This window comes from Macaca nemestrina, chromosome 15 (genome assembly GCF_043159975.1).
Source record: "Macaca nemestrina isolate mMacNem1 chromosome 15, mMacNem.hap1, whole genome shotgun sequence".
In the NCBI taxonomy this organism is placed as follows: domain Eukaryota; kingdom Metazoa; phylum Chordata; class Mammalia; order Primates; family Cercopithecidae; genus Macaca; species Macaca nemestrina.
In genome coordinates, this window is record NC_092139.1 from 42,317,093 (window position 1) to 42,343,668 (window position 26,576).

The following is a 26,576-nucleotide window of genomic DNA, read 5'->3' on the forward strand; positions in this document are numbered from 1 at the left end:
TTTGAAAACTGGCACAAGACAGGGATGCCCTCTCTCACCACTCCTATTCAACATAGTGTTGGAAGTTCTGGCTAGGGCAATTAGGCAAGAGAAAGAAATCAGGTATTCAGTTAGGAAAAGAAGAAGTCAAATTGTCCCTGTTTGCAGATGACATGATTGTATATTTAGAAAACCCCGTTGTCTCAGCCCAAAATCTCCTTAAGCTGATAAGCAACTTCAGCAAAGTCTCAGGATACAAAATTAATGTGCAAAAATCACAAGCATTCTTATACACCAGTAACAGACAAACAGAGAGCCAAATCAGGAATGAACTTCCATTCACAATTGCTTCAAAGAGAATCAAATACCTAGGAATCCAACTTACAAGGGATGTAAAGGACCTCTTCAAGGAGAACTACAAACCACTGCTCAGTGAAATCAAAGAGGACACAAACAAATGGAAGAACATACCATGCTCATGGATAGGAAGAATCAATATAGTGAAAATGGCCATACTGCCCAAGGTAATTTATAGATTCAATGCCATCCCCATCAAGCTACCAATGAGTTTCTTCACAGAATTGGAAAAAACTGCTTTAAAGTTTATATGGAACCAAAAAAGAGCCCGCATCTCCAAGACAATCCTAAGTCAAAAGAACAAAGCTGGAGGCATCACGCTACCTGACTTCAAACTATACTACAAGGCTACAGTAACCAAAACAGCATGGTACTGGTACCAAAACAGAGATATAGACCAATGGAACAGAACAGAGTCCTCAGAAATAATACCACACATCTACAGCCATTTGATCTTTGACAAACCTGAGAGAAACAAGAAATGGGGAAAGGATTCCCTATTTAATAAATGGTGCTGGGAAAATTGGCTAGCCATAAGTAGAAAGCTGAAACTGGATCCTTTCCTTACTCCTTATATGAAAATTAATTCAAGATGGATTAGAGACTTAAATGTTAGACCTAATACCATAAAAATCCTAGAGGAAAACCTAGGTAGTACCATTCAGGACATAGGCATGGGCAAAGACTTCATGTCTAAAACACCAAAAGCAACGGCAGCAAAAGCCAAAATTGACAAATGGGATCTCATTAAACTAAAGAGCTTCTGCACAGCAAAAGAAACTACCATCAGAGTGAACAGGCAACCTACAGAATGGGAGAAAATTTTTGCAATCTACTCATCTGACAAAGGGCTAATATCCAGAATGTTAAACTTTTTAATGACTCTTTATCTGTTTGTAATTCAAGGAAATAGTAAAAAGTGTTTAGTTATTGAAGGGAAACATAGCAATTTTCTATTTATACAAATTTTGAAAAGCAGAAAAAATCTTTGTGTACAAAGAACATCTCCTTAGGAAAAGAGTAGTCCCTCAGGGACTTGAATTTACTTATGTCATTTTTACCCAAAAAAGGGATAATAAAACAAAACAAAACAAAAAACCTTTGGCATACACATTGAACTAATGTGTCTTCCTGGAAGCCAAGCTAAAAGCATGTGTCTAATGACTGTGCAGTATTTAAGCTAATGCAAGTGTGATTTACATTTTTCAGGAATGGACAAATGAGGTTTTCAGTTTGGCAACAAACCTGCTGGCCCAAAACATGTCCAGGGATGCATTTCTGGAAAAAGCGTAAGTCACTCTAATTTTATTGCTAAGGGCGTTGCTTCTTCTGAGTCAGTTTCCTTTCTCCTTTGTGAGTCTTCTGTTTATGCCACACTGACTTCTCACACTGATGAACATAAATTTTCCTTTGGGATTTGTTAGAGAACTGATACCTCCCTGGTTCAGAACTGGAAGACTTCCAAGAAAGATTGCTCTTTCCTCCAAGCTGCACATCCGTGTTACACCTGGGCTGAACTCGCATGAATGTCAGTGCTTTTGACACACAACAAAGAGACACTTCCAAATCCTGGCAGCTGTGCTCAGAACTAAAAATTATTAATATCGGATAATCCTCTGCTTCTACATCTGCGTGTGTCCTCTCAATTATTAATCTGAGGAACAGCAGATGTTCCTCATTTCTCTAGAGTTATAGATCTCTGATAGATGCTACAATACCTTTCCTGACTACTTAAATCAATAGGCTGATGTCCTGATTCCATCCCATGTAGATGATCCCAGCAAGTGTTAGTAAGAAAATAGAAAGGATCTAAAGGAAAGAGAAGAAGGAAAATAAGGAAAGAAAAGCAAAACAAATTGCCAGATCACTCTGGAATTGCCACAGCCTTTCTAAAGCTTCTTTGACCAAGGAAAATAATGACTTAGGCAAGATGAGCAGCAAGGAAAGCTGGTTGTGTTCATTTTGGAAGCTGTGGCTGGTCAGGAGGTTAGGAAGTCTTTAAATCAAAACCACAAGTGGAAACATTAATAGGTGGTCCTCTATTTTGTTTAACAGAGTTGTCTTCCCTCTTCTTATGTAAGACATACCCATCATTCCAGACATAATACCTCAGCCACATTCTTTTTTTTTTTTTTTTTTTTACTCTTCTATGAATTCCTTTTGCTTTTAGTCAATATCTCAGGTCTTCATTTAAGGGCTTTTTTATGGGATTGCCTCCTCTCCTGAGTTTGTTACCTTAAGGACTCTTCCTTCATGCCTCCACCTCTTCCCTTCCTTTCTTCCTGGGTCTTTTTACCTTGTCTTTGATTTTATCATCCTTCTTCTAGAATATGTTTTCCAGGCAATGTTTCTAGAACATTTGTTCTTCCATGCAATGTTAGTGAAAGGGGACACAGAGGTACATAACATGTTTTATCTGAAACATAGCACGTTATTGCTAGTTGGCTAATCAATCTCTACTACAAATGTCTATTCCAGAAAGATGTCTCCCTATGAATAGCTACTATGCACATGTCTTTTGGTGAACATATTGTGAATATTTTTGTTGCGCACATCTAACTTTGGGATTGCTGGGCCTTAATGTGTACAGCTTCCTGAAGTAGAATTCCTAATGTATTCATCCATCAACAGTGACCTAGAGTTCTCATTCTGAGAATGAATATATAAGCAAACAATAAGCAAAATATGGTTAGATCTCAGAAACATACTATTGAGTGAAAGAAGCCAAACAAAAGAGTATGATTCCTTTATGTAAGGTGCAAAAACAGGCAAAAGTAATCTATGCTATTTGTAGTCAGGATAACAGTTCCCTTGGGAAGGGCTTCTGGAATGCCGCTAAAGTGACAACATTCTGTTTCTTAATCTGGGTGCCAACTGTGGAGACTTGGGCAGTTTGTGGAAATGTCACAAAGTGTACAAAGGCATGGGCTTTTTTGAGTGTATGTTATTCTTCAAGAAAAAAAGCCTTTTTAAAAAAATCAAACCCTTGTTTTTCTGCTTCTCCAACAGCTATACTAAACTTAAGCTGCAAGTCACTCCAGAAGGGCGTATTCCTCTCAAAAAGTAAGCTTTGTGAGCATTTCTCATTATTCATTTTATTTTCCTCAAAGATCTGAATCCGTGCCATGGCTCTGTTTTGTTTCTCCAGCAGCCTAAGTGGGAGTGTGGAAATGCGTGGTAGCCCCGTCCTCCCTCACACATGTCTCATGTCAGTGCAGCTGCTTTCCTCATAGACATCTCCCCGGGGCTTCCCTTTCCTCTGGCATTATTTTCAAGAAATACCAAAGCAGGAAGTGGGTGGAGGAAGTGGAGGGACCCTTGCTGCTAAAACCAAAAGGCCATCTGAGATTCAGATCTATTCTGGGAGTGGAAATTGGCTGACCTCAGTGCCTCTTTCTACCAAGATGGCTGTAGCCCTCAAGCAGTGGTTGCAACCTCAGATGCTAACTGGAGCCAGGCAGGGAATATAAATGACGAAACAGGTCAGGAGGAGGAGGAAAAACTAAAGAGCAAACCTTGTCTAAAGGAGACAACAGCTCATCTCTACCATATATCCTGTGGGACTGGTGAGCACCTGGTATTAGATTGTCTAATGTCTTTATGGAACCCATAAACCTAAATTAGTATATTAAATTGTGCAGTACTTAAGTTTTATTTTTAAATCAAATTAGTAACGAAAACAAGTCCATCTCTAGGTCATATTCAGCCAAAAGTCTTTAACTTTTGACTTACAAGCTACTAGAAAGCTTCTGCGAATACACAAATTAAGCCAAACACAGTGGCTCATGCCTGTGATCCCAGCATTTTGGAAGGCCAAGGCAGAAGAATTGCTTAAGGCCAGGATTTTGAGAGCAGCCTAGGCAACATAGTGAGACTCCATCTTTGCAAAAATTTAAAAAAATTAGCCAGGTGTGGTGGCACATGCCTTTAGTTCTAACTACTAGGGAGGTTGAGATGGGAGGATCACTTGAGCATGGGAAGTGAAGACTGCAGTAAGCTGGGATCATGTCACTGCACTCCAGCCTGGGCAACAATGTGAGACCCTGTCTCTAAAAAAAAAAAAAAAAAAAAAAAAAAAAAGAAATAAAAGAAAAGAAATTAATTTAAAAATAAACAGAAATCAAAAATTAAATTTATTAATAATGCAAGGTACACCTTGGGGCAGTGGGTAGTAGTAGCAAGGGGACAGAATAAATAAGGATGTTTATTTTAGCGCTTAATATTGGAGATTATTTAATACAATATTTTTTAACTGGGTCAGCACCATAGTCCTAAAATATTTATTTTTTACTGGATACCTTAATTTTAAAAAGCACACAGGTTGATGCAAATGCATGGAGGAATGTATCTTTTCATTCTTTAAATATGAATAACAAATAGATTTGACTGAATGGAATATTTTGAGTTGGATCATCTATTAGTGCTGTGATCCATGTGCCACTTAAACCTCTCTCCTTTGTTGTGTTCACTTCACAGCATATATCGCTTGTTTTCAGCAGACCGGAAGCGAGTTGAAACTGCTTTAGAGGCTTGTAGTCTTCCATCTTCAAGGGTGAGCATGTTGTGTTATGCTATAGTCTGAATGTTCAGCCCCTCCAAAACTCATGTTGAAACTTAATCTCCAATATGACAGTTTTGAGAAATAGGGCCTTTAAGAGGAAAATAAGAGCCTCCATGATTGATGGGTTAATGAATTAATGGATTATCATGGGCGAGGAAGTGGTGGCTTTATAAGAAGAGAAAAACAGACCTGAGCTAGCATGTTCTTCCCTCTCACCATCTGATTCCCTGTGCCACCTCTGCCAAAGTAGAGAGTCCCCACTAGCAAGAAGACTTTTGCCAGATGTGCCCTCTCGACCTTGGACTTCCCAGCCTTTGAAACTGTAGGAAATACATTTTGATTCCTATATATTATACAGTTTCAAGTATTCTGCTATATGCATCAGAAAACAGAGTAAGACTGAAAATTGGTACCAAGAGGTGGGGTTTCTGCTCATAACAAATATCTGAAAATGTAGAAGCAGCTTTGGAACTGGGTAATGAACAAAGGCCGAGAAAAGTTTATAGAGCAGGCTAGGAACAGTCAAGACTCTGACGAGGCCTCTTTTTACTCCTATAATTCCAATCAATATTTCAATCTAGAATGACCATTGCTTTTTGTAGATAAAAAAGTTACCTAATAAGGTAATATTTCTAAAATAGCCAAAAAAAGGCTAGCATTATCAAGATGACAATTTGAAATGTGGTTTCAAACTTATCACAATAAACGCTTCTTGATGTTTTTTTTTAAGATATTAGCTAATGATAGTGTTGAGTTAAGAGGCGAGACTCAACTCTGGTGGTGGGGTATGGACACTGGACCAAATTAAGGACCAGCTGAAACGGGGGAGCAGAAGCAGCTTTCCATAAAATATGCCCATGTCAGTTTACCATTGCCAGAGCAACACTGAGGAATTACTACCCCTTTCCACGGTAATGACCCCATGACCCAAAAATTACCACCCCATCATAGAAATTTCTGTATTAACCACCCCTTAATCTACATGTGATTAAAAATCAGTACAAATATAACTGCAAAACTGGCTGAGCTGCTACTCTCAGCACACTGCCTATGGAGTAGCCCTGCTCTGCGGGAACAGGCATGGAGCTGTAACACTGCTGCCTCAGTGAGGTTATTTTCTTCTACCCTACCACTCGCTTGTCCTTGAATTATTTCCTGAGTGAAGCCAAGAACCCTTGCAGGCTAAGCCCTACTTTGGGGCTTTCCAGCCCTGGGTCAGTATGAAGCCATTATGTTTAGGAAGATATCTGAAATATTGATTTCATCTCACCTTAGCATTTTAGAATGTTTAAAGATTTATAAGCTATGTACACAATTAGTATGGTGCTGTGTGCTTATAAATAAATTTATCTACCTACTCTACAGAGTTGTGCTCAGAAAGTTTTTACTGAGAGGGGTGCAGGATCTAACTAGTTTGGATAACACTTACTTTGCTCGTACGGTGGTAAAGTAAGTGAGAGGACAAGCATGTAACATGCTTTTTGTTTTTATGCCTGACACATACAAGGTACATCATGCACATTAACCACCTCAAATGAAACAATTTGCTTTCATTTTGATTAATTTCTACGTTACTGGCTCTAAAATGATTTATTACTATTGTTTCTGGAAGTCCATTGCATAAAACTTTTTTCTCATGCGGAGCTCTCCTTTCTATTACAAATTATTTTTATCTTAGTATCTAAGCAACAAGGCAGCATTTACCTAAGGATAACATATAGGAAGAACTTTTGAGCCCCTCAAAATATGCCAGCAATATTCAAGTTGCACTAAATAAGGTTGCAAAGCCATTCTTAGACTTATGATTGAATTATAAAAGTATTGAGTGCTATGGTTAAATTTATCAGCCAATGATTGTTGTGAAGACTTTTCCAAACAGCAAAGTTCATTAACAACTTTGGTACGTCACAAGAACGAAATAAGAGCACCTCTCCACTATCACCTTTCTTCTATAGGTGGAAAAAGCTAATAAGGCTGCAAAAAGTGAGCAGAGCTGTGGAAAGGCTCCCCCAAAACATTTTCACCTTCATTTTATAAAGCAAAATAAAATGTTTGAATCTGCTTGCTATTGCTTTTTTGTTAGATGCTTTGGAGTAGGAACATAGGAACAATATAACAGTTAAGGTCCTGTCCCCGACTTCAACAAATATTTCTTGAGCACTTACTATGTGCCCATAGGCATTGAGAATATGGTGGTGAAGAAAATGAAACTCAAGGTTTCAAGGACAATAGAGTCTTCTGGGGAAACTAGCCAATAAGCGTGCCAACAAATGCATTTGTAAACTGGGGGAAGTGCTATAAAAAGAAAGACTGGAGAGCTACTATTGCAAGAAGGGAAGCTCATTCCAGAAAAAGAAAACAATGCATGCAAATCCCTGAGGCTGGAAATAATTGGCCTACTGGGTTTGAGCAACTGAAAAAGACTGCTGCATTCAAGCATAAAGAGAAAACCTGAGAGATGGATTTGCAAAGACGTGCAAAGAATTCTTTTTCCTTTGCAATCACTTCTGATTTTACCTTTTCTGGATAACATCTCTTAAAATATAATAATCAAAATATTTAACTTATGAATCTAGCTAAGGGAAAGAAGGAATAGAAAATTAAATGCATCAACCAATTCCCCGTAAATTGTAATTTTCTAAACAACTGGATTTTGACCATTCAGTCAATAAATATACATTGCGTAATCTGCTATGTTTATTATATGTTCAAACTACCAGACCAATGTCAATTGCAGGCAAATTTAAAAGGAAAATGAGATTCAAATAACAGCAGTTATGTTTAAATTGGAAAAAATTATCTCTAACAAATTAAATGTAATGACAATTATCTAAAGTTGGAGATAACTTTAAAAAACAACCTCTATGCTAAAACTTTGAAAAATTATAATTCATAGTAAAATATAATTTACTTGGATGACTTATAAAATTAGAATGCTTTTTAAAAATCTAAAAACCAAAGACAGTTTCAGAGCTAGGAAATAAATGTTTCTGTGAACTGACTATGACGAATCAAAACTCCGTTTTAAATCTCTATAAAAATTTCATTTCTACATAACAATGACTCTGGAAAATATCCATTAATTAGCAAAAAATGTTGGTCATATTGACAAGAGGCATTTTAAACAAGCCACGGAAGAAAAGGGTTATATAAATCATAGATGGTTCTGCATAAATGGGAGCGTATTTTGTAGCCAAGTCACTCAAACAAGATTTAATTGTGCTCTGTAAATAGATATATTACCAGAAACACAGTGGATATCCTGTTGAGACTTTTTTTTTTATACAGGATCTTTGTGCACATTGTTAGGGATAAATAAGGCACTTGAACTTGTATCCTGGCCGACATGATCCACTAGAATAACACGTTCCTTTAGAAGGTACTACTCTTTCGAAATTACAGTTGCTAGCCTGAAGTTACCCTAATTGTTAAAAGGTAGTACTGAATCCAAAGAGAGAGACAAAGCAATTGCCGTCCTTCTATTAACAACCCAAACATATTTTCCAGTGAGACCCTTGAAAACTGTTCCGTATTCAAAAAATTACCACTTTACCCACAAACTTTCTGAGAACTGAAAATAATTTATTTGCACCAAATTCCCTTGATTTAAGGCTTATTAACTTGAAAAGAGCTCAGTGACATTTGGAATTGTATAGTAGTCTTGCCATAGCACTGGCATATGGAGTTGCATTTTAACGAAGAAGATCAGGAATAAACCCATGTATTTGTTTCAAATAACAAAGTTTATTGTAGTTGATGGGCACACATGTAATACAAAGATAAATTAATTATTTTAAATTTGAAGAATAGTATAAATTTTACTAAATACTATGAATAAAATGTGTAAAATGACTTCTGTGTGTAACTGTAATATATTGCCTTTCTTCTGTGCCTTACATCCTGAATATAAATCAGAAACAATCATTTTTGTATTTGTGATTCTTAATATCACTAATATCAAAATTCTACTTTAAAACCACATTAAGTAATCAGTTCATTATGAGTGATTTACTTGTAATTATTTCGTGTATTCCATGGCTAATTGGCTAATTCAATGGTTTATTTATGGTTTCAGAATAAAAATATTAACAATATGTTGAATTTCTGAATTTACTGGGAAATTGTCCATCAACTTGTCAAGACAAACAAGTCTATATGTGGACTTTATTCATTAGAGTCTGCTTCAATGAATTAATATATTTTAAAATAACATTTTTTCTGAATTTTTTTCCGAAATTTAAGTACTCTTTTCTCGTATAATTATTTTTTAAATCTAGAAATGTATAATGAAGAAAATGCAAACCACCATCCCAAAACTAATAGGAATATTTAGTGTACTTGCTTACAGTGTAAACTATAGAATTAAGCAACTCAGATTCAAAATATAGTCATTGTCACCTCATCACACCCATTTGCTCACCCAGGACCTTAGACAAGTTTTGTAACCTCCTAGCACCTGAGTGTTCCTATCTATAAAAGTAGTACAGTAATAATGCCAACTGCAAAGAGTTGATGGGCTTACATGAAACTATTCAAGTAAAGCTCATAGAACTATGTTTGATATACTGTAAATGCTAATTATTATTCTCATTTTGAGTATTTTTCATATGCATATATTGGGGGGATCTGGTTTTTATTTTTTAATTTGGCGTTTGGATATGACATTACCAGGTCTATGAAATCTAGAAATGCAAATGCCACCAGTGCTACTACCAAGATTGTTAAAATTTTTCCCTTGAGAGGCCTTGTATACAAGCATGGTATTGAAACAATTCAATTTTTTCAAGTTTGCCAATACTTTGCAGTTTCTAAAATAAATGGGCCTGGTTCAGATTACTAATTTAGATTATACTAGCCTTCTTAAGTCATCCTTCAAAAAGGTTAAACAACAAGAAGTAATCACTGACAGTGCATTTTGTATTGGGTGCCTGATGTGATGGACCAAGTCCTGGATTAAAAGGGAAGACCCAAGGTCTGATATCATCTCCTGGGTTCATCCAGCAAACACTGGTTAGGTATCTACTATATGCCGGGCACCATGCTGGGAACACAAAGGAATTAAATAAGAGATTGTCATGTCACTCAAAAGCTCATAGTTCAGTAGAAAATAAGACATATAAAAAATAAAGGAAAAGCTGTGGAAGGATGCAATGACGAAGATAGATAAAGGGAGACTGTGAACACAAAGAAAAAGTAGTGTCATGTCTAGCTGATGTGGTCAGGAAGGGTTCACAGAGGAATATTTCAGCGTGGGGTAGGATCTTTAGAGTATTAGACCTTGGATTTCCTCCTAGACAAACAGGAAAAATGAATCCGTGCCATTCACTTCACCAAGTTGTGAGATCCAGAAAGGAAAGTATGTGAATTAGCTTTGTGAATTTCAGTCTTGTTTAAACTGCAAGGAATTAGGGATTATCCATAGCTTTTACCTAAACGTCTCCACTATACCCTTTCATTTTAGCTTTCAATGATGCTTACTTATTTTAACTCCTCTTTACCAGACACTTTTTTTTCCATTTTCACCTACTAACCCCAAAGACTTTGGGGTATCCTCATCAGTCAAGTTGGGCAAAAGAAAAATGAGACAAAGAAAATCAGCTATGTTGAAATGTTTTCTTCTTTCAATATGCTAACATCCAACTCGCAATGAAAATAATGTTGTGTTTATTCAGATTATCTCATTAATTTGACCCCTCCTAATTCACAGCTGGTGCATGAACAATGGTAAGATTTTAGTAAAGCATATTGTTCCATCAAATTCTGTGTCAGGACTCTTATGTAAATGACGTTAGTTAAATCTGATATTTCAAAGGAAATAACAGCACATGAGTGTTCGCTGTCAATTTCTCCACATTTCTCAATAAATTACATCCATTCATTTAGTAAATATTTATTTGTACCTACTCTATGTGGCACACTGGAAATAGAGCCATTAACAGACAAGACACACATCCTAGCTCGTGTGCATCTGCAGATTAGCAAAGAATAGAGAGAACTGTATAGCTGGGAGCACAATACATTGAGTGTTGAAATGTGAGACATGCAAGGTGTGATGTGTGCACAACTGGAAGACAAAACCCAGTACAAGGAGAAGGCAAGGCTTTCCAGAAAAAGAAGTTATAAACTGAGACGGGAAGGAAAAGAGAGGTCAGTAAGTGAAGGATGACAATTATTGCTCTCCTTAGATCAAATTAATTTATGTGTATGTTGGATGAAGTTGGTAGAAGGGGAAGTGAGGTGAACTCTATTTAGTAGGGAAAATAGGAGAACACACTTGGGGTTCATAGAATCCAGTAAAGCTGGAGGCACTTGAGTCAGCCAGCAGTGCCATTGAGCACGTTCTCGCAATTGATTTTAAGTATTTCTCTTCCTTGTGCCTAACAGCCAATAATTAAGGTAGATAGGGTCATTTTCATCTATTAAAACTATTTACAGAGCTCCAGGTGTCCAACTTAGAGAGAGGGTGGAACTGAAAAGTGTGCAGTCTCCAGCTAAAGAGATTTCTCTCTTTCTATAAATCAAGTGGAATTTTGGAAATGTGCTTGCAGGTTATACTTGTTCCCTTTTTATGAATGCCAAAATACTAATAAAACAATTCACGAGAAGTCCCCACTGCTCCTGGATTTGACCACTTGTGTTTATTTCAAAGTTTGTGCTCAAGTAACCTAAGTTATAATGACACAACACATCTATGTCTAATGATTCATGTATTGTTTGGTTGTCTCAAAATTCTGTTTTGCAAAATAGATTTTTTTCTATCTCTATACATGGATTTAGTAAAGGAAATATTACTTCATTCATTCATTCCACAAATATGGGTCTTCTGCTATTGGCCGAGTGATGAGCTAAGTTCTCTTATCTGTTTGCAAGTGGTGAACAACTTCAGACAATAATTTTTAGACATTTGTAAAACCTATGAAAACAGTAAAAGGAAGGGTGTGTTCTTTTGTTTAAGGGTTTGAAAAATAAAAATAATCACATTAACACGTACCTGAAATAGGAAGACTACATGAAAAATGTCCTTCCTGTTAACAAAGGCTTGAATACATGCTTCCGGTTTCCATGGCAGCCCAACTAAACAGAAAAATAAGTCATAGAAGTGGCCTTTTATATCAATGACTTGCTTCCTAAACAATAGGACCAGGAGCAATCAGTGGAAAAATAATGACTAGTGCTGTCCTACTTACGAAAACTGTTTTACAACTTATCAGATTATTTAAACCAGAGGGAACATTGTTTGAAAAAAAATGACACAAAATTGGAATTTATGTTTTCATTTTGACTCTGTCTGTCTCTACGGTAATTACTTTAAAAAAAAAGATTCAAGTAAAAAAAAAAAAAAAAAAAAAAAAAACCTAAAAATAATTCTGCCAAACAGACTATCTTTCGTAGGTCTAACTTACTTTAGAAAATGTATGTAGGAAATGGCGTTAACATCCCTTTAGCAGGAGAAACTTCTTAAGCTTAAATTAAACTGAAAAAGCCACAGAAAAAAGGGTTTGACACCCTAAAGTCGGTGTCCAAATGAACGCTACGGTTGACCTCATAGGTGTGTTTACCCTGACCTCCTAGAAGAAAAGGAAAAAGAAAGGAAAGAGAGGGGGAGAAGGCGAGGGAGGGGAGGAAGAAGGAAGGGAAGAGACAGAGAAAAAACAGGGAGGGAGGAAGCTGGGGAAAGAAAAAGACCATTTGCTGACTCTGTTGTCTTATTTCCCAGAATGATTCAATACCTCAAGAAGATTTCACTCCAGAAGTGTACAGAGTTTTCCTCAACAACCTTTGCCCTCGACCTGAAATTGATAACATCTTTTCAGAATTGTAAGAGTACACATTTTAACCCACATCTTTTTCAGCTTTCATTGATTCTCAGGTGACTAGAGCAGGACTTTGAGTGGTAATTGGAGATGGAAGAATATCATACACTATGTTTAAAAGCAATATTCCTGTGTGATGTTTTGGATAGGATCATACAATCTTGCCCATGAGGTGCAACCACTGCTTTCAATGAGTACAAGTTTGCTGTGATATATTGTCGGAGGTAGTTGTTTTTGCATGCTCAGATAACTTTGTATGGTTGAAGGATTATGGGTAGAACAGGGAGTCATCTTGGCTTAGTGGAGATAGACTCATGTCGCAGGAAGAACTCTGGATTGGGAACCAGTTATTTTATCTCTCTCGGCCACATTAGCAAAATGAGAAGTTTGGATTACTGAGAACCCCTTTAGCTGAAGAATTATTTGCTTTTATGTTAGAAATTATAAACTTATATTAAGGCGTTACTTTTTTTGAAAGATTAGAAGAACAAAAGGAAAAAAAAAGAAAGAAAGAAACCAAGGCACTAAGGCAAATATGGGGAAAGTAGCAGTTTACCTTTCCTGAAATACTGAAATCTACATGACAGAAAAACAATACAAAATGTGGTAAACAAAATAAGGGTTTCTTCAAATGGAAGACAGGCAAACAGTACTGCTGAAAATGACATTGCATATTCTTGTTTTGTGCTGTTCATTGCCATCATATATTTATTGAACATCTGCAACATTTGTACCACTGAATTTGTCTTTAGATGATTAATACAATTGAAATGGGAAGTTTGAACGATATGTTGAGGAGTTATAGTCTCTTGTTGAAGCCTAACTGTAACTTTTAAAAATGCTCAAACAGGTTGTTTACTTTAAGTAATGATAATAAATACATCTTTAAATGACTAGGGATATGTAGTTGGATGATTAAACCAAAAATTTACTGTCATAATCAAAAAACCTCTGTGTTCTGTTTAGAGTGGTGCACCCTTCTGCACATCGTGCAGTGTTTTTCTACTGTGAGTTTTCTTACCCATTTGGTATTTTTCAAGAGCATTGGGTTTTAGTGGTAGCAATTGCACAAGATATTTGCAGCCCACAGAGGTATAAAAATCATGTTTTTAGGGCAAGATAAGAGTTTCAAAATAGTATTTTCTTATCAAGCATAGCAGGATTTTATTTCCCTAGAGTTAAATGCAAATATATGAATGAAACTTAGTTTAAAAAATTCTTATTTATTGGTTTTTAACTGTTTTTAGTGGTGCCAAAAGCAAACCATATCTTACCGTTGACCAGATGATGGATTTTATCAACCTTAAGCAGCGAGATCCTCGGCTTAATGAAATACTTTATCCACCTCTAAAACAAGAGCAAGTCCAAGTATTGATTGAGAAGTATGAACCCAACAGCAGCTTCGCCAAAAAAGGTCAGTACTTCCTTTCACACCAAAGGGAAGCTCTTGTTTCTAATTGGGGGTAGTCACACCCTGGGAATTAGGAACACCAATGATTATTAGATTAGTTTCCTCTGTTTACAAAGGCATCCCTTTCTGTCTGAAATCACTTGGAGGTTCAATGCAGTACGTGTTTCTTTAAACTTCGGTGTGTGATTTTTTTTGTCCTTGTTATTATATTTATGAATGCATGTAACATATTTTTTAAACGTCTAATCCTGTTTTGTTTCAAATTCACCCAGTGACTTAATGTGTATTTTTCATACAGGAAATTCACTATCTTTAGGTTACCCTTTTGGATCTTTTTCTAGAAAGTTCTGTGAAGTGGCCCACAGATTTTTCTAAGGTTCTAAAACTGAAGAGAATATTTAGTCCGTGAGACCCTTATCTTTTTCCAGTATACACTATCTGATAAATTTTTCTATCTGGGGAAATAGTCTAAAATTTGGCTCTCTGTGTAGAAATACTTAGTGTTGTAAATACAAAACAATCCAAAAATTGATAACCCAAAGGCAGCTCTAAGTTACCTGGAAGTTTTTTTTTTGTCTGTTTGTTTTTTTTTTTGAGACGGAGTCTCGCTCTGCCGCCCAGGCTGGAGTGCAGTGGCTGGATCTCAGCTCACTGCAAGCTCTGCCTCACGGGTTTGCGCCATTCACCTGCCTCAGCCTCCCGAGTAGCTGGGACTACAGGCGCCCACCACGTCGCCCGGCTAATTTTTTTGTATTTTTAGTAGAGACGGGGTTTCATTGTGTTAGCCAGGATGGTCTTGATCTCCTGACCTCGTGATCCGCCCGTCTCGGCCTCCCAAAGTGCTGGGATTACAGGCTTGAGCCACCGCGCCCGGCCACCTGGAAGTTTTTAAGAAATTTTTATTTTCGATTCTGGGAAAATGAATTGCCAAAATAAGATCATGAAGATGTAATTACTGCAAGTTTTCAACTACATGTGGCAGCACTGTCCCTGAACAAGAGCTTCTACTGCGAAGACTAACTCTCATCTGGATTGAAATATCTTCACCAAGAAAATTAGTGTGTTATCACTGATGTTATTGCAGATTGCCTAGATATTCCATAGGGAGGAAAATAAAGTACAATTAACCAATCATTGAAAAGAAATCAATTATATATTAATATGCAGGCATTTTCTAAAGTAACATAAATAGCTCTAGCAAGCTTATAGTCATAAATAAGAATGATTATCATAAAAGTAAATTTAAAAGTCTTTTAACCCATTATATTTAATCTGGAACTGGTCCTCTAAGTGGAAAATGAAAGCATGAAGTATAAATGGGCCCAGGTGCTGTGGCTCACGTCTGTAATCCCAACACTTTGGGAGGCCGAGGCGGGTGGATCTCTTGAGGTCAGGAGTTTGAGATCAGCCTGGCCAACATGGTGAAATCCTGTCTCTACTAAAAATACAAAAATTAGTCGGGCATGATGGCACACTCCTGTAGTCCCAGCTACTCAAAAGAGGCAGGAGAATTGCTTGAACCCAGGAGATGGAGGTTGCAGTGAGCCGAGATTGCACCACTGCCCTCCAACTTCGGTGACAGAGGGAGACTCTGTCTCAAAAAAAAAAAAAAAAAAAAAAAAGAAAAGAAAAGAAAGACAGAAGAAGAAGAAGTATAAATATAAAATCTATTAATTATATCTTACATGCTACTACTTGGAAATTTTTAGATGCAATTTTTTAGTTTTCATTTGTTTTCTTGGTGAAGCACTTTGCCTTAGTTGTTGTCATCATTCTTACTGATGCTGTGAGGGTGAGATTAGTTAAAGGAAACAACTAACCCAACAGTATGTCTTGGCATGGCCAGGCCTGCCCCTCCAAACCTACTTAAATAGGTTACCCTTTCTTCTGTAGTACACAAGAGATGAGATTTCCCCTTATCATGAAGCAGGGCACATCTTGGAGGTTTTGCCCAAGTAGCTTAGCAGTTCTTTTGTAAAATCCAAACTTCTCCAAAAATAACATACACATTGTTACAACAAATCTAACAACACTTCTAAAAACCAGTTAGCCCATGACACTAGGAAAACAAAAAGCTTTTGTGAAACCAGTGAAACACTCCAAAGTGTAAGCCTTTTCCTTTCCTCCTTCCTTCACACCACACTGCTGATGGCCCAGGCTTCAGCTGGTATCTGATGCCTCCGTACATCATCTTCTGATGACTCGCACAATGTAGAGGGTACAAAGAGAAAACATTGTGATAGATTACTATAAAACCCTATAACCCTAGAAAAACCCATTTTGATTCTAATGGAAATTAAGATGATGTCTCCTAGCATTTGCAAAATTATTTAGTGCCATTTTATGAATTTCACATCAAAAGAGGCACACAAAATATTTTAAAATTTAAATGTTTTAAAAGCAACATTATCTGTTTTTCCATACCTTAATATGACATTGATCACAAAACCTCTGTGTCAACCTTAATAGCAGTATAAAGAAGCAACATAGAATAGTGGTTCCACTTTTGAGTTTCAAAGCTGAGATCCACCTCACTAGTTTTATAGCCTTGGTGCTTAACTTCTCTATGCCTTCATTATTTCATCTTCAAAATTAAGGACAGAAGAATTCTTGATTTGCTTGTTGTAGATTTGAATTAAATAAAACCTGCAAAGCATTTGGAAAGAAGAATCTGGGCCTGTGTAACGCGATGAATAAGTGTTAACTCTTCTCAATGTTTTGAAGTGTAGTGTGTTGGTTTTCATTCCTCAGGAGTTGTTGTCTATTTTTTCTAGGAGATCACATGATTTCTGGGCCTTAAACTTTCTTTTATTTTCCCCAGCACCTAGAAGATGCACCTTCTCATGATGAAATCCTTAATGTAGACTTGCAGGTGGGATCTAATCAGTGACCCAAAGTATTTGTGCCCCAACTGATCACTTAAGAATGTTACCTAGTGTTCTCTGTCCAGAAAAATTTTGGCTAATGCCATCTCTACCTAAAACCTTATCTAGCACATGGGAAGGACAGAGGCTTTGGAGTCCAACAGCTGGAATGTAGCTAATGGGCCAGCCACCTGCTACCATATAACATGCACCCTCAGTCACCCCAGGGGACTCCAGCACCAGTTCAGAAGTTCTGGTTGGCTGTATCTGTAGCTCCTTCTTCTCTAGAATCCATATGAAAGAAGTTCAACTCTTGAGGAGTTAAAAGTCAAATTACAAAGACCTTAGTAGGGTCATTTCAGCTCTAAGTCATGTACACAAAAAGGGACTCATGATAGCTGCCTTGTTTTAGGATAAAGTGAGATTGTGTCTGTTAATGTTTAGCCCAGCACACAATAGTCATTCAGTAAATGGCCTAAATTGTTATTATTAATTGTTTAAAGCAGGCCAAATGGTACTAGAGGAAGCACACAGTCTCTGGTGTTCTAGTCTTACAAACTCAAACTTACAAGCCAACCTACATTAAGTCATTCATAACTTCAGTATTTAATAACTCTTCAGTGAAAGGCAAGAGGCTACAGACAGTGACAGACCCAGAGATAAACCCTATGTCCCTAGAGATTTGCACTTCTCTTAAACGTATATATATTATATATGTATAATTCTATTTTAATATAATATGTAAATATATTAATAATCTAATATCCATAATATAATATCTAAATATTACTTCTTGAAACCCAATGTGCACCTGAATCACCTGAGCCCTTGTTAAAATGTAGATTCGAGATTCTGCATTTCTAACAAGTTACTGGGTGAGGCAGAAGATGCTGAGCAAAGGCCCACACTCAGTAGCAAAACTCTAAGAAGTACAGAGAAAAGTGCAGCAAGCATGAAGATAAAGGGATTTCTTCCTGTAGGGGACAGTTCATGGAAGAGATAACATTTGGGCTGAATTGATTTTAACACAGATGAGCTACAGACTTTAAAACTTTAAACTTTTAGTCAAGTAGTTAATACATTTGGATCAATAAACACATAAGAAAATAAGTAGGGAAGTTTAATATTACATTATAATTTATTCTTCTGCTGCTTTCATTTTAACTGTTTTCAGATGTGCCCAAGTGTTAGTTAAATTGGTGTTGATCTCAGTGCTGATCAGGAAATTAAGTCTTATTTACCTGAGAAAGGCACTTCCATATAGCCTATACTTGTTATAAAATGCTAAGCATAAGATACACACATAATATACATGATAGAATATAAACATATGTAGCATATATATACACAACATATATACACATACACAGAGACACACACACTCTCTGATAGCCAGAAACATATCTTAAAGGAGGTATTAAACAAATAAATAATATGCAAACCTGACATGTGCTGTTTAGCTTTTATTTGCATTTTATATAATTTTTACATAAAACATAGACTTGAAATTAAATGAAAAAATTTTAGTGTCATCAAAAGCCCAGCCGGGCACGGTGGCTCAAGCCTGTAATCCCAGCACTTTGGGAGGCTGAGACGGGTGGATCACAAGGTCAGGAGATCGAGACCATCCTGGCTAACACAGTGAAACCCCGTCTCTACTAAAAAATACAAAAAGCTAGCCGGGCGAGGTGGCGGGCGCCTGTAGTCCCAGCTACTCGGGAGGCTGAGGCAGGAGAATGGCGTGAACCCGGGAGGCGGAGCTTGCAGTGAGCTGAGATCCGGCCACTGCACTCCAGCCCGGGTGACAGAGCGAGACTCCGTCTCAAAAAAAAAAAAAAAAAAAAAAAGCCCAAATGCCAAAGCTGACCATAGTTTAGCTGACTAAAAGGGTGACACATGGAAGTATGAAATGAAACTCCAGAAGAGACAATAGACTTTGATCCTCTGAGAACCTGCTGTAATTAGCATGTCAGCCACATCTCCATGCTGAAATTTCTGTTTTGGGAGATGTGTGTGTTGATTATAAATAATCAGAGGATTTCTGTGCAGTCTAAGGCTAGGTCATGTGTGTGGGTTCCACAAAGAGAGAATTTGAGTCTTGTCACAGAGGATACTATTCTCCTGGAAGTTTGATTTTTACCATTTAAAAATCACACATTGAAAAATACCATGGCCCCTGGTCAGCAAAAGCTTCCTCCTTTGCATGTTGTTTGCACTGTAGACTTAGATATTCCTGGCACAGGAATATGCAATGACCACTGCCTCTTGAAAACAACATGTTCATGAATGTCATACTTTCAAGATCAGTGTCTCCAAAACAGTTATATTTTTAATCACTTAAACTCTTCAGATGAAACACAGTGAGTAAAATTAGCATGAAAGATAAAATAGTCTATAGTCTGTAACTTTGGTAACAGAATGCAGACTTCAACTTACATATCTATGAACGAAGGTCAAATTTTACTTAAACTGCCAAACCAAAAGAAAACAGTAATTTTTTTCATGCTTTTATTCTGTGAAGATCAGGTGTTTATGAGTGTTTGTTAAATAATTGAATTAGTGTAGCAGATTATAATAGCAGATGTTTCAAACTACCTTCCTTTTATCATCAGTTCTTCCTCCTAAATTTTTATAAGGCATACTATACAGAAGTATCCCCACTTTGTTGTAATTAAATCATAAAAACGAAGCTATATAATCCCTTTTAGTGACACTACTCACTGAGTTAATAGTTTAATAGTTGAAATGAACTCAAAATTATAATGGCGAAGCAATTTGATTTTAAGCAAAGTAGTAGCAGTTCAGATATAGCAAGTGTTTTAGCTTTTTTTCCTTTAGATAGTATCAGTAGGAAAAAAGTCCTATTGCATTTTCAATATAGTTTTATTTAAAGTATTATACAATTGAGCTATGTTCTCTCATTGTCAACACCAAGAAATAGGCTGAGAATGATAGGAAGAGACTGGACTTGGGAAACTTGAAACCTGTAATTTTAGGTGAGACTCCTCCAGTTGAAAAAAATAGCAGAATTTAACTCAAACTAAAGTACTGAATAAATGTACTTGTGCATATAAGCAAAAAGTCAAGGTGTTAATGGTTTCAGACATGACCATATCCAGGAGGTCAAGTCATGTCATCAATAATTGTCTTCGTTCATCTCTCATCATTTTCTCATACTGGCTCTAGTTCTTGGGCAGATTTTCCTGAATGCCAAGACAGCCACCAACAGCTCCAAGCCTATAGCTCACCAGTCCTAGTACACAGAAATCCTTTTTACTCATGGTTCCAATGAAAGTCCCAGAATCCAGGGCATGGCTTCAGTCACTCAAGGCCACTTCTAAATTAGAATCACAGTGTCCTGAAGGATGGGATAAAAATAAACGGACAGGCCTAAGTCATATGACTCCCCCAAGAGCCCATATGGGGTCAACTACCTAAAGCACAAACCACATAGACCGACAATTGGAGAGAGATGGTTCCCTAAAATTCAACCAGGATATGCTTCCTAAGGGAAGGAATAGTGGTCGCTTGGCAGATAAAAAGAGTAGATCACACTAAAACTAGGTCAGAAATCAGTCATTCATTATGACTCTTTATTTGGCCTTACCAAGCCATTTAACTTCTTTGACTAGCCCTGCTCCCTAGTTTTCTCAACTTTGAAATTATTTCCTGAGAGAATTACCAGAAGAATTAAATAAGATGCTTTTGGTAAGAAGGTTACATATATTCATTGTTGTCGGCTAAATCGTTGTTGACCTGAACTAATGAAAAGTGATCATTGGCATTTATGCCAAATTATTTTAAAACATTTATGAGTCTAGAAGTGAGACTCAGAGCCTTGGGCTGAGGTATTCCTGAATATTGCTGTTTCTCATCTAACAGGCTTATTTAATGTACTATAATTAAGGATAAGAATAATCATTTATTAATGAAACTTGAAAAAAATATGGTATGTCGTATCTGTGCACAAATGGTCCTTTCTGACTCATTCTTTTCTATACCTTTTTATTAAAATGGAATTATAATTATAGTCATAAAAGTAGGGATGTACACTCGACTCTTGCTGTTTACTTCATTATCACTTCAATGTAGATTTTTTGAATCATATTTTTCCAGCACCATTTCACTTTACTAGGTAGAAGTTATAAAAACTAATAATAGTGATGATTATAATCTCTATTCTCCATCCTTGAAAGATCAAACATGCCCAGATTAAAGAAATAGGCTGGCATAGTGTCATGATGAAGCCAGTAAACCTCAGGCAAGAGACTTTACTTGTGTGCTTCAGGTTCTTCATCTGTAAAATGGGATGAGACCAGCAATGTAGCAGACACCTGTGCTAGTCCCATGTCCCTTGGCACTCATGGTTCCAACCCAGCCACCTACACACTTGGTAACTCTCCAGGGCCTTCTGTCAGTCCATTCACAGCCAGGCTACAATTCCCAGGGATTGTATGCCTCAGGAGTAGTTGAAGAATAAATACCTCATCTTCTATGCCCCTTGGGTTGCAAAGTTCTGATGTGTGTTCTCTGCTTTCTCCCAGAGTTCCTTGATGAGACTGAGCCCTAATTGACCACAGCTGTAACCTGCTTCATAACCTTCTCCTTCTTAGCTGCCTTTCCTTCTTGTCTCACTTCTCTTCTCAACTGTTGCTTCATAGGGTCAACTCCCAAAAAAGCTACTTGCGCTCAAATCCTTGTCTCAGATCTTGCTTTTGGAAGAACCTAAACTAAGACAAGCACTTTTCTATAAATGGCCTTAGGGAATTAAAAGTGAAAGATAGGTAAGGTCAGAGTTGCTGAGCATTCAGAGAAAAAAAAAATGGAAAGAGGCTATGCCTCATCATTCCTGCCAATGTGTCACGTTATTGTCTTCATTGTTTCCAATCATGAAGCCCTGGCTAGTGGCCTCAAATCATAGATTTCCAGTCTACAAAGGACTTAGCCATTTAGCTTAGCCAAACTGTCAGGTTATTAGAAGAGGCAGTTTGCAGAAATGGCAATGTTGGGACCAAGACCCTATTTTCTTTGTCCCATTGCAGAATTCTTCCCGCTACTCCAGACATCCACCTAGGCACTCCCTCAGGACTTGCTTAGAAAAAAGTTGCAACACAGTCCATTTAGAAGTTATTGATCGATATCTATAGCAGTGGTTTCCAAACTGGTCCTAGACATAGCACCCTTTGTTTGTTTCTTCTAACAAAGTCTCATGAGAAAGGCCAATATGTAGGGAAAAGCTTTAAAGGTGCTGTCTTGGTGGAATAGAGGGGAGCCTGGAATACAGGTGATGGTGGCTGTTGCCCTACCACTGTCTCCCCTTATGACCCACCCCATTCTCTACAGGGACGTCTGCCCAAACCCTGGGATATTCAGGATGTTTAGTTTAAAAACCACTCCTCTGAAGGAAATACTGACTAGTTTAAAGATCTGCCTTACAATTAAGGTAGCATCCATTTAAGTCATTTTATATAGATTACCTACAAAGTAGTTGAGGAAATAGAACCGAAGTGAATCAACAAAGTCAACACAAATGAGATCAATTTTCTTCCCAAAAGACAAAAACAGAGGAAAACTATATGATGTAGCCAATGTTTTTCATGCCTTAATTAAGTTACTGCACTGAAAAAGCTGCTGAAAAGCTACTCTAGGATTTTATTGATCGAGATCTCATTTAAATTCCATCTATTGACTCTCCAGCCTCTGCGGAGGGTTACAGAAAAATGGCATTGTCGTCCCTGAGTGCATTCCAAGTTCTTCTTAACTTCATGTTTGGTATGTTCATAGACTTCTCTGAAATATTTCACATTGCCTAAGAATGAAAAAAAGTTTCAAGATAGTCATTGTGGATCTATTGTTCATTGGTTGACCTGGCAACTCCTTTTGCTTTCCTTTCCCTTATTACATTTCCTTTATTCCCAGAAGGCAGGGCCGGGGCCTGAGGAAAGGCAAAGGCCTGGCCCAGGAATCCTGTTTGTTTTCTTCTTTCTTTCAGTGACCTCAATGTCTACTCAGGCCCACAGCTCTGGCCAGAAAGTCACAGCTCCATCTACCCACAGCTGAAATGTTCTTTGTTCAGAAAATAACCAGACAGGAAAAATATAAATAGTAAAAGGTAAAATCAAATGCCAGTCCAATAGAGAAGTGAGCTTGGTAGCCTCATCAACCTCATTGTCTGCTGAGTCTTGTTAAAACTTTCCTTCATCACACCTTTCAGAGGTGCCTTGCCATTTCATGTGAGAGCTATTGGGACACAGCAGAGAATGGCTTCTTTCCTCCTAGATGTGACCTCCCAGCAGAACACGGCATTGATAATGGTTGGCTAGTATACCTTTCCCCTTGTCAGCAGGGTCTAGGAGTAGGTTGCAATGTAGGGGTGGGGGGGCAGGGGACTCTGGCTCAGTCAAAACAGGCTGACAGGTTGTACTGTGTTGGGAGGGAGAGAGGCCACAGAGCCACAGGCGTTTGGCTCCTAACATTGGCATTATCCAGGGTCTTGTCAATAATCAATGTGATACAACAGATAAGTGGGAGGGAAACAGGTCGAATGCAGAAAAAAAAAGCAAATCACAGGGAAACCAGATTAAGTGAGGGAGGGACCTTCCACCCTAACTCTTAATAGAAAAAGCTGAAAAATGTACCATGGTAGGGAATCCTGCCAGGAAGTGGAAAGTGAGCAAGGATTTCACTAATCTCTTATGGAGATTCTGGAAGATCTGTCCTAACTCTGAATCACTGCAGTCTCTAGGATGCCAGCTGTGACAGCAAAGATGATCTCTAAGCTAGGGATAGCATTATTTTAACACGAGAGTTAATTGAGAATGATGAACAAAATCAAACTTCTTACCTAAGCATGCTTAGGTAATGCTTACCTAAGCATTCTACCTTATATGTAGAAAATAAGCCCCAAAAAATGCTTCTGAACAATGTGGCTGTATGTCTTTGTTGGGGGTTTTCCCAGAAGCCAACTTTTAAAGGAGATTCAAGTCCACAGAGTTTGAAAGGTGATTCCAGGAAGTACTAGTAGGGCAGTAGGGAGTGTGAATGAGGAAGAGACAGCAGCTTACAAAAAACGTGTTGTCAAGACAGTCATTCCCAAACACAGCCATTGTTGGAGGATGCTCTTAGAAAGTGTGAATTCTTAGGCCTTTCCAGCCTATACCACATGAAGTCAGTCATCAGGCAGAGATGCAGATACAAGTCCAGCTCAGCTGTATCTCCTGGAGCACCAATACAGTCTGCTATGATATTATTACCAGCAAAACACTGTTCACGATACTAAAAAGGATGTTCCCACCTCACTCTGCAGCTATAACAAGAATCTCCAGCATGTCAAAAAAGAGATCCTTCAAAGTACCTGATGCTTATTGAATGCATTTCTTTATTCTAACGTATACCTAATGCAGTTGTGTGGACACTTTAACAATCATGTGTTACCCATCTAACTTATGAACTGCTAGAAAGAGGAACAAAGTCCAGATAAAGTATTTGCTCTCAAGGAGCCAAGGAGAAAATTCTATTATTACAAATAATTATAAAACAAGATATAATGTGATTCAATTCCATTTATTCATCTAGCTAATATCCATTCATTCATCTAGCAAATATCTATTGAATAACCATGTGCAAGGGAAGCTTGAAGTTTTGTTTATTGACATTATGGGGAGTTTCTGGAATTGCTCTAAGCTCTTTACCTGCAAATTACCATGGCACATTTTTCAGCTTTTCTATTTCTTGTACAAAACCTCAGATAAGTCTTCAAGTCCATATTATTATTCCCATTTTACAATGAGGAAACTGACTTTTTGGATGGTCCAGTAATTTGACTTGTTATACTGTTTAAGAATGAGTTATTGAGAGGTAAGTCTAAAGATGTAACATTTGTGACCTGACTGGAACCCTTCATGCTATTCTTGACTTACTTGTTGGTTTATTTACTCAACACACAGTTTTTTTAGTCTTGCTACCTGTGTCAACCCTTGAGTCAGACAATGAAAGGGCACCATTCTTCATCTATCAGGGTTCTCAATGTAGTAGAACCTCCTCTGTAGTCAGTACAGTGGGGAAGGATGTGCTGAAGGCATCTGAAGAGGAAACTGGCATTCCATGCTGTGCTTTATGCTGCAGAGCAGAGGGCCAAATGAGAGACAAGTGGCATGTAGGGCACTAAAAGATAACATGTTTTAAGTAGCTCATCAGAAAGCATTAATGAGAACGTAATATTCTGGGCCTGCCTTTATGCTAGACTATGGAAGAGATATAAACAAAGTGAAGGTCATGGTCCTTGCTCATACAAAGCCAATGTCCAATTTGATCAAGAAACATGACATTCTGGTGAAGGAACTAGAACATTTTTCCTCCTTTGTATTATAGTCAGGAACCACTGTGGAGGGTCTCCTCTCATAAAGCACTGTGACAGTGTATTCATAAAAGGCAATGGAATTGGTTTCCTACCCTCTGAGAACCTCTAATTTTAAATGATAAATCAGTCCTTCTACAAATAAATCTATGTTCCAAACACAGCTCTAAAGCTCTATTTAAGAGTGACAGGTTCTAATCTGGATTCTGTTCTTATCTTTCTATGTCATTTTAAAGGGGCTGTTTAATCTCTCTTGGGACAAGTTTGCTTCTCTGTCATGTTAAATAATAAAACTGTCTTCTGCCTACCAAGTGGAATGATGAGGAGTAAATAAGCTCACAGATGTGACAATACTTTGAAAAAGGGGAAGTGTTAAATCAAAGTAAGGTGTTATTATTAAGAATTTTCACACAAAACCACATCAAATAGTACAACTTAATACAGGGGAAACTGCAGGGACACAGAAAGCTGTGAGCACTGCGTGAAGAGCCAATCTGCAGGAGCTTTTGAGAAGAGTACATAGCCATTTAGGGGCCATTATCACACCATATCTTGGAGCTGTATTTGCACATAGTTATGGTAATAGCACAGTTTTTGCAATCAAGATGGAATAACAGTATGTGACGCTTTTCAACTTAAGATAAAATAATAACACATGGAAACAGGTGCAGAACATACCGACTCCAGATTTAGGGGGGAAAATGGCAAAATAACCAAAGACGCCAGTGAAGTTCATATAATGTACAAAAGCACAGTTAGCTGACCAATGTGATAGGAAAGTTTGTGCCCAGGCAAAGATAGTTGAGAAGGGAACATTTAGATTATTTCTTAAAATAGGCAAATAAACTTTGGTGAGCCATGGGATATTAATGCCATCTGCACTGACTTTCTGTGAGCTGATCTAGCAGAATTTGCAAGGCCCAAAGCACCAGGAAAAAACGTGAGCCGAGAAATTGCTTTTCAGTGCTGTGCTTAGAAGTGATTTAAGGAGGTGCTAAACCACTGGGCTGGTAGCGTTCCAGTATGCTCTGGTATTATTGCATTAAGAGTGAAGATTGAGCAATGATGAATGGATTCTCAACCACCTAATCCCGGTGACATCCAAACATCTGAGTGCCAGATCCTGCCTAATTGGCATTTGGCACAGTAGAAGGAGGCTGGTGTCCATGCAAGCTGGCAGACACATTGTCCAGTTTTCCCATCTTCACTGTGATGATTCTACGTGGATTTATGG

General features: G+C 37.6%; 1 protein-coding gene across 3 annotated transcripts in view; it reads left to right on the forward strand.

Moving 5' to 3' along the window:
- The window catches only part of LOC105481533 (phospholipase C beta 1), a 748,575-nt gene that overhangs the window by 507,813 nt on the left and 214,186 nt on the right, over positions 1-26,576 (forward strand). For all 3 annotated transcript variants that reach the window (XM_011741183.3, XM_011741182.3, XM_071079653.1), the window contains 5 exons: positions 1,546-1,625; positions 3,346-3,399; positions 4,813-4,888; positions 12,615-12,715; positions 13,959-14,125. In XM_011741183.3, the coding sequence (XP_011739485.1) occupies positions 1,546-1,625; positions 3,346-3,399; positions 4,813-4,888; positions 12,615-12,715; positions 13,959-14,125 (478 nt within the window). The remainder of the gene's footprint in view (positions 1-1,545; positions 1,626-3,345; positions 3,400-4,812; positions 4,889-12,614; positions 12,716-13,958; positions 14,126-26,576) is intronic.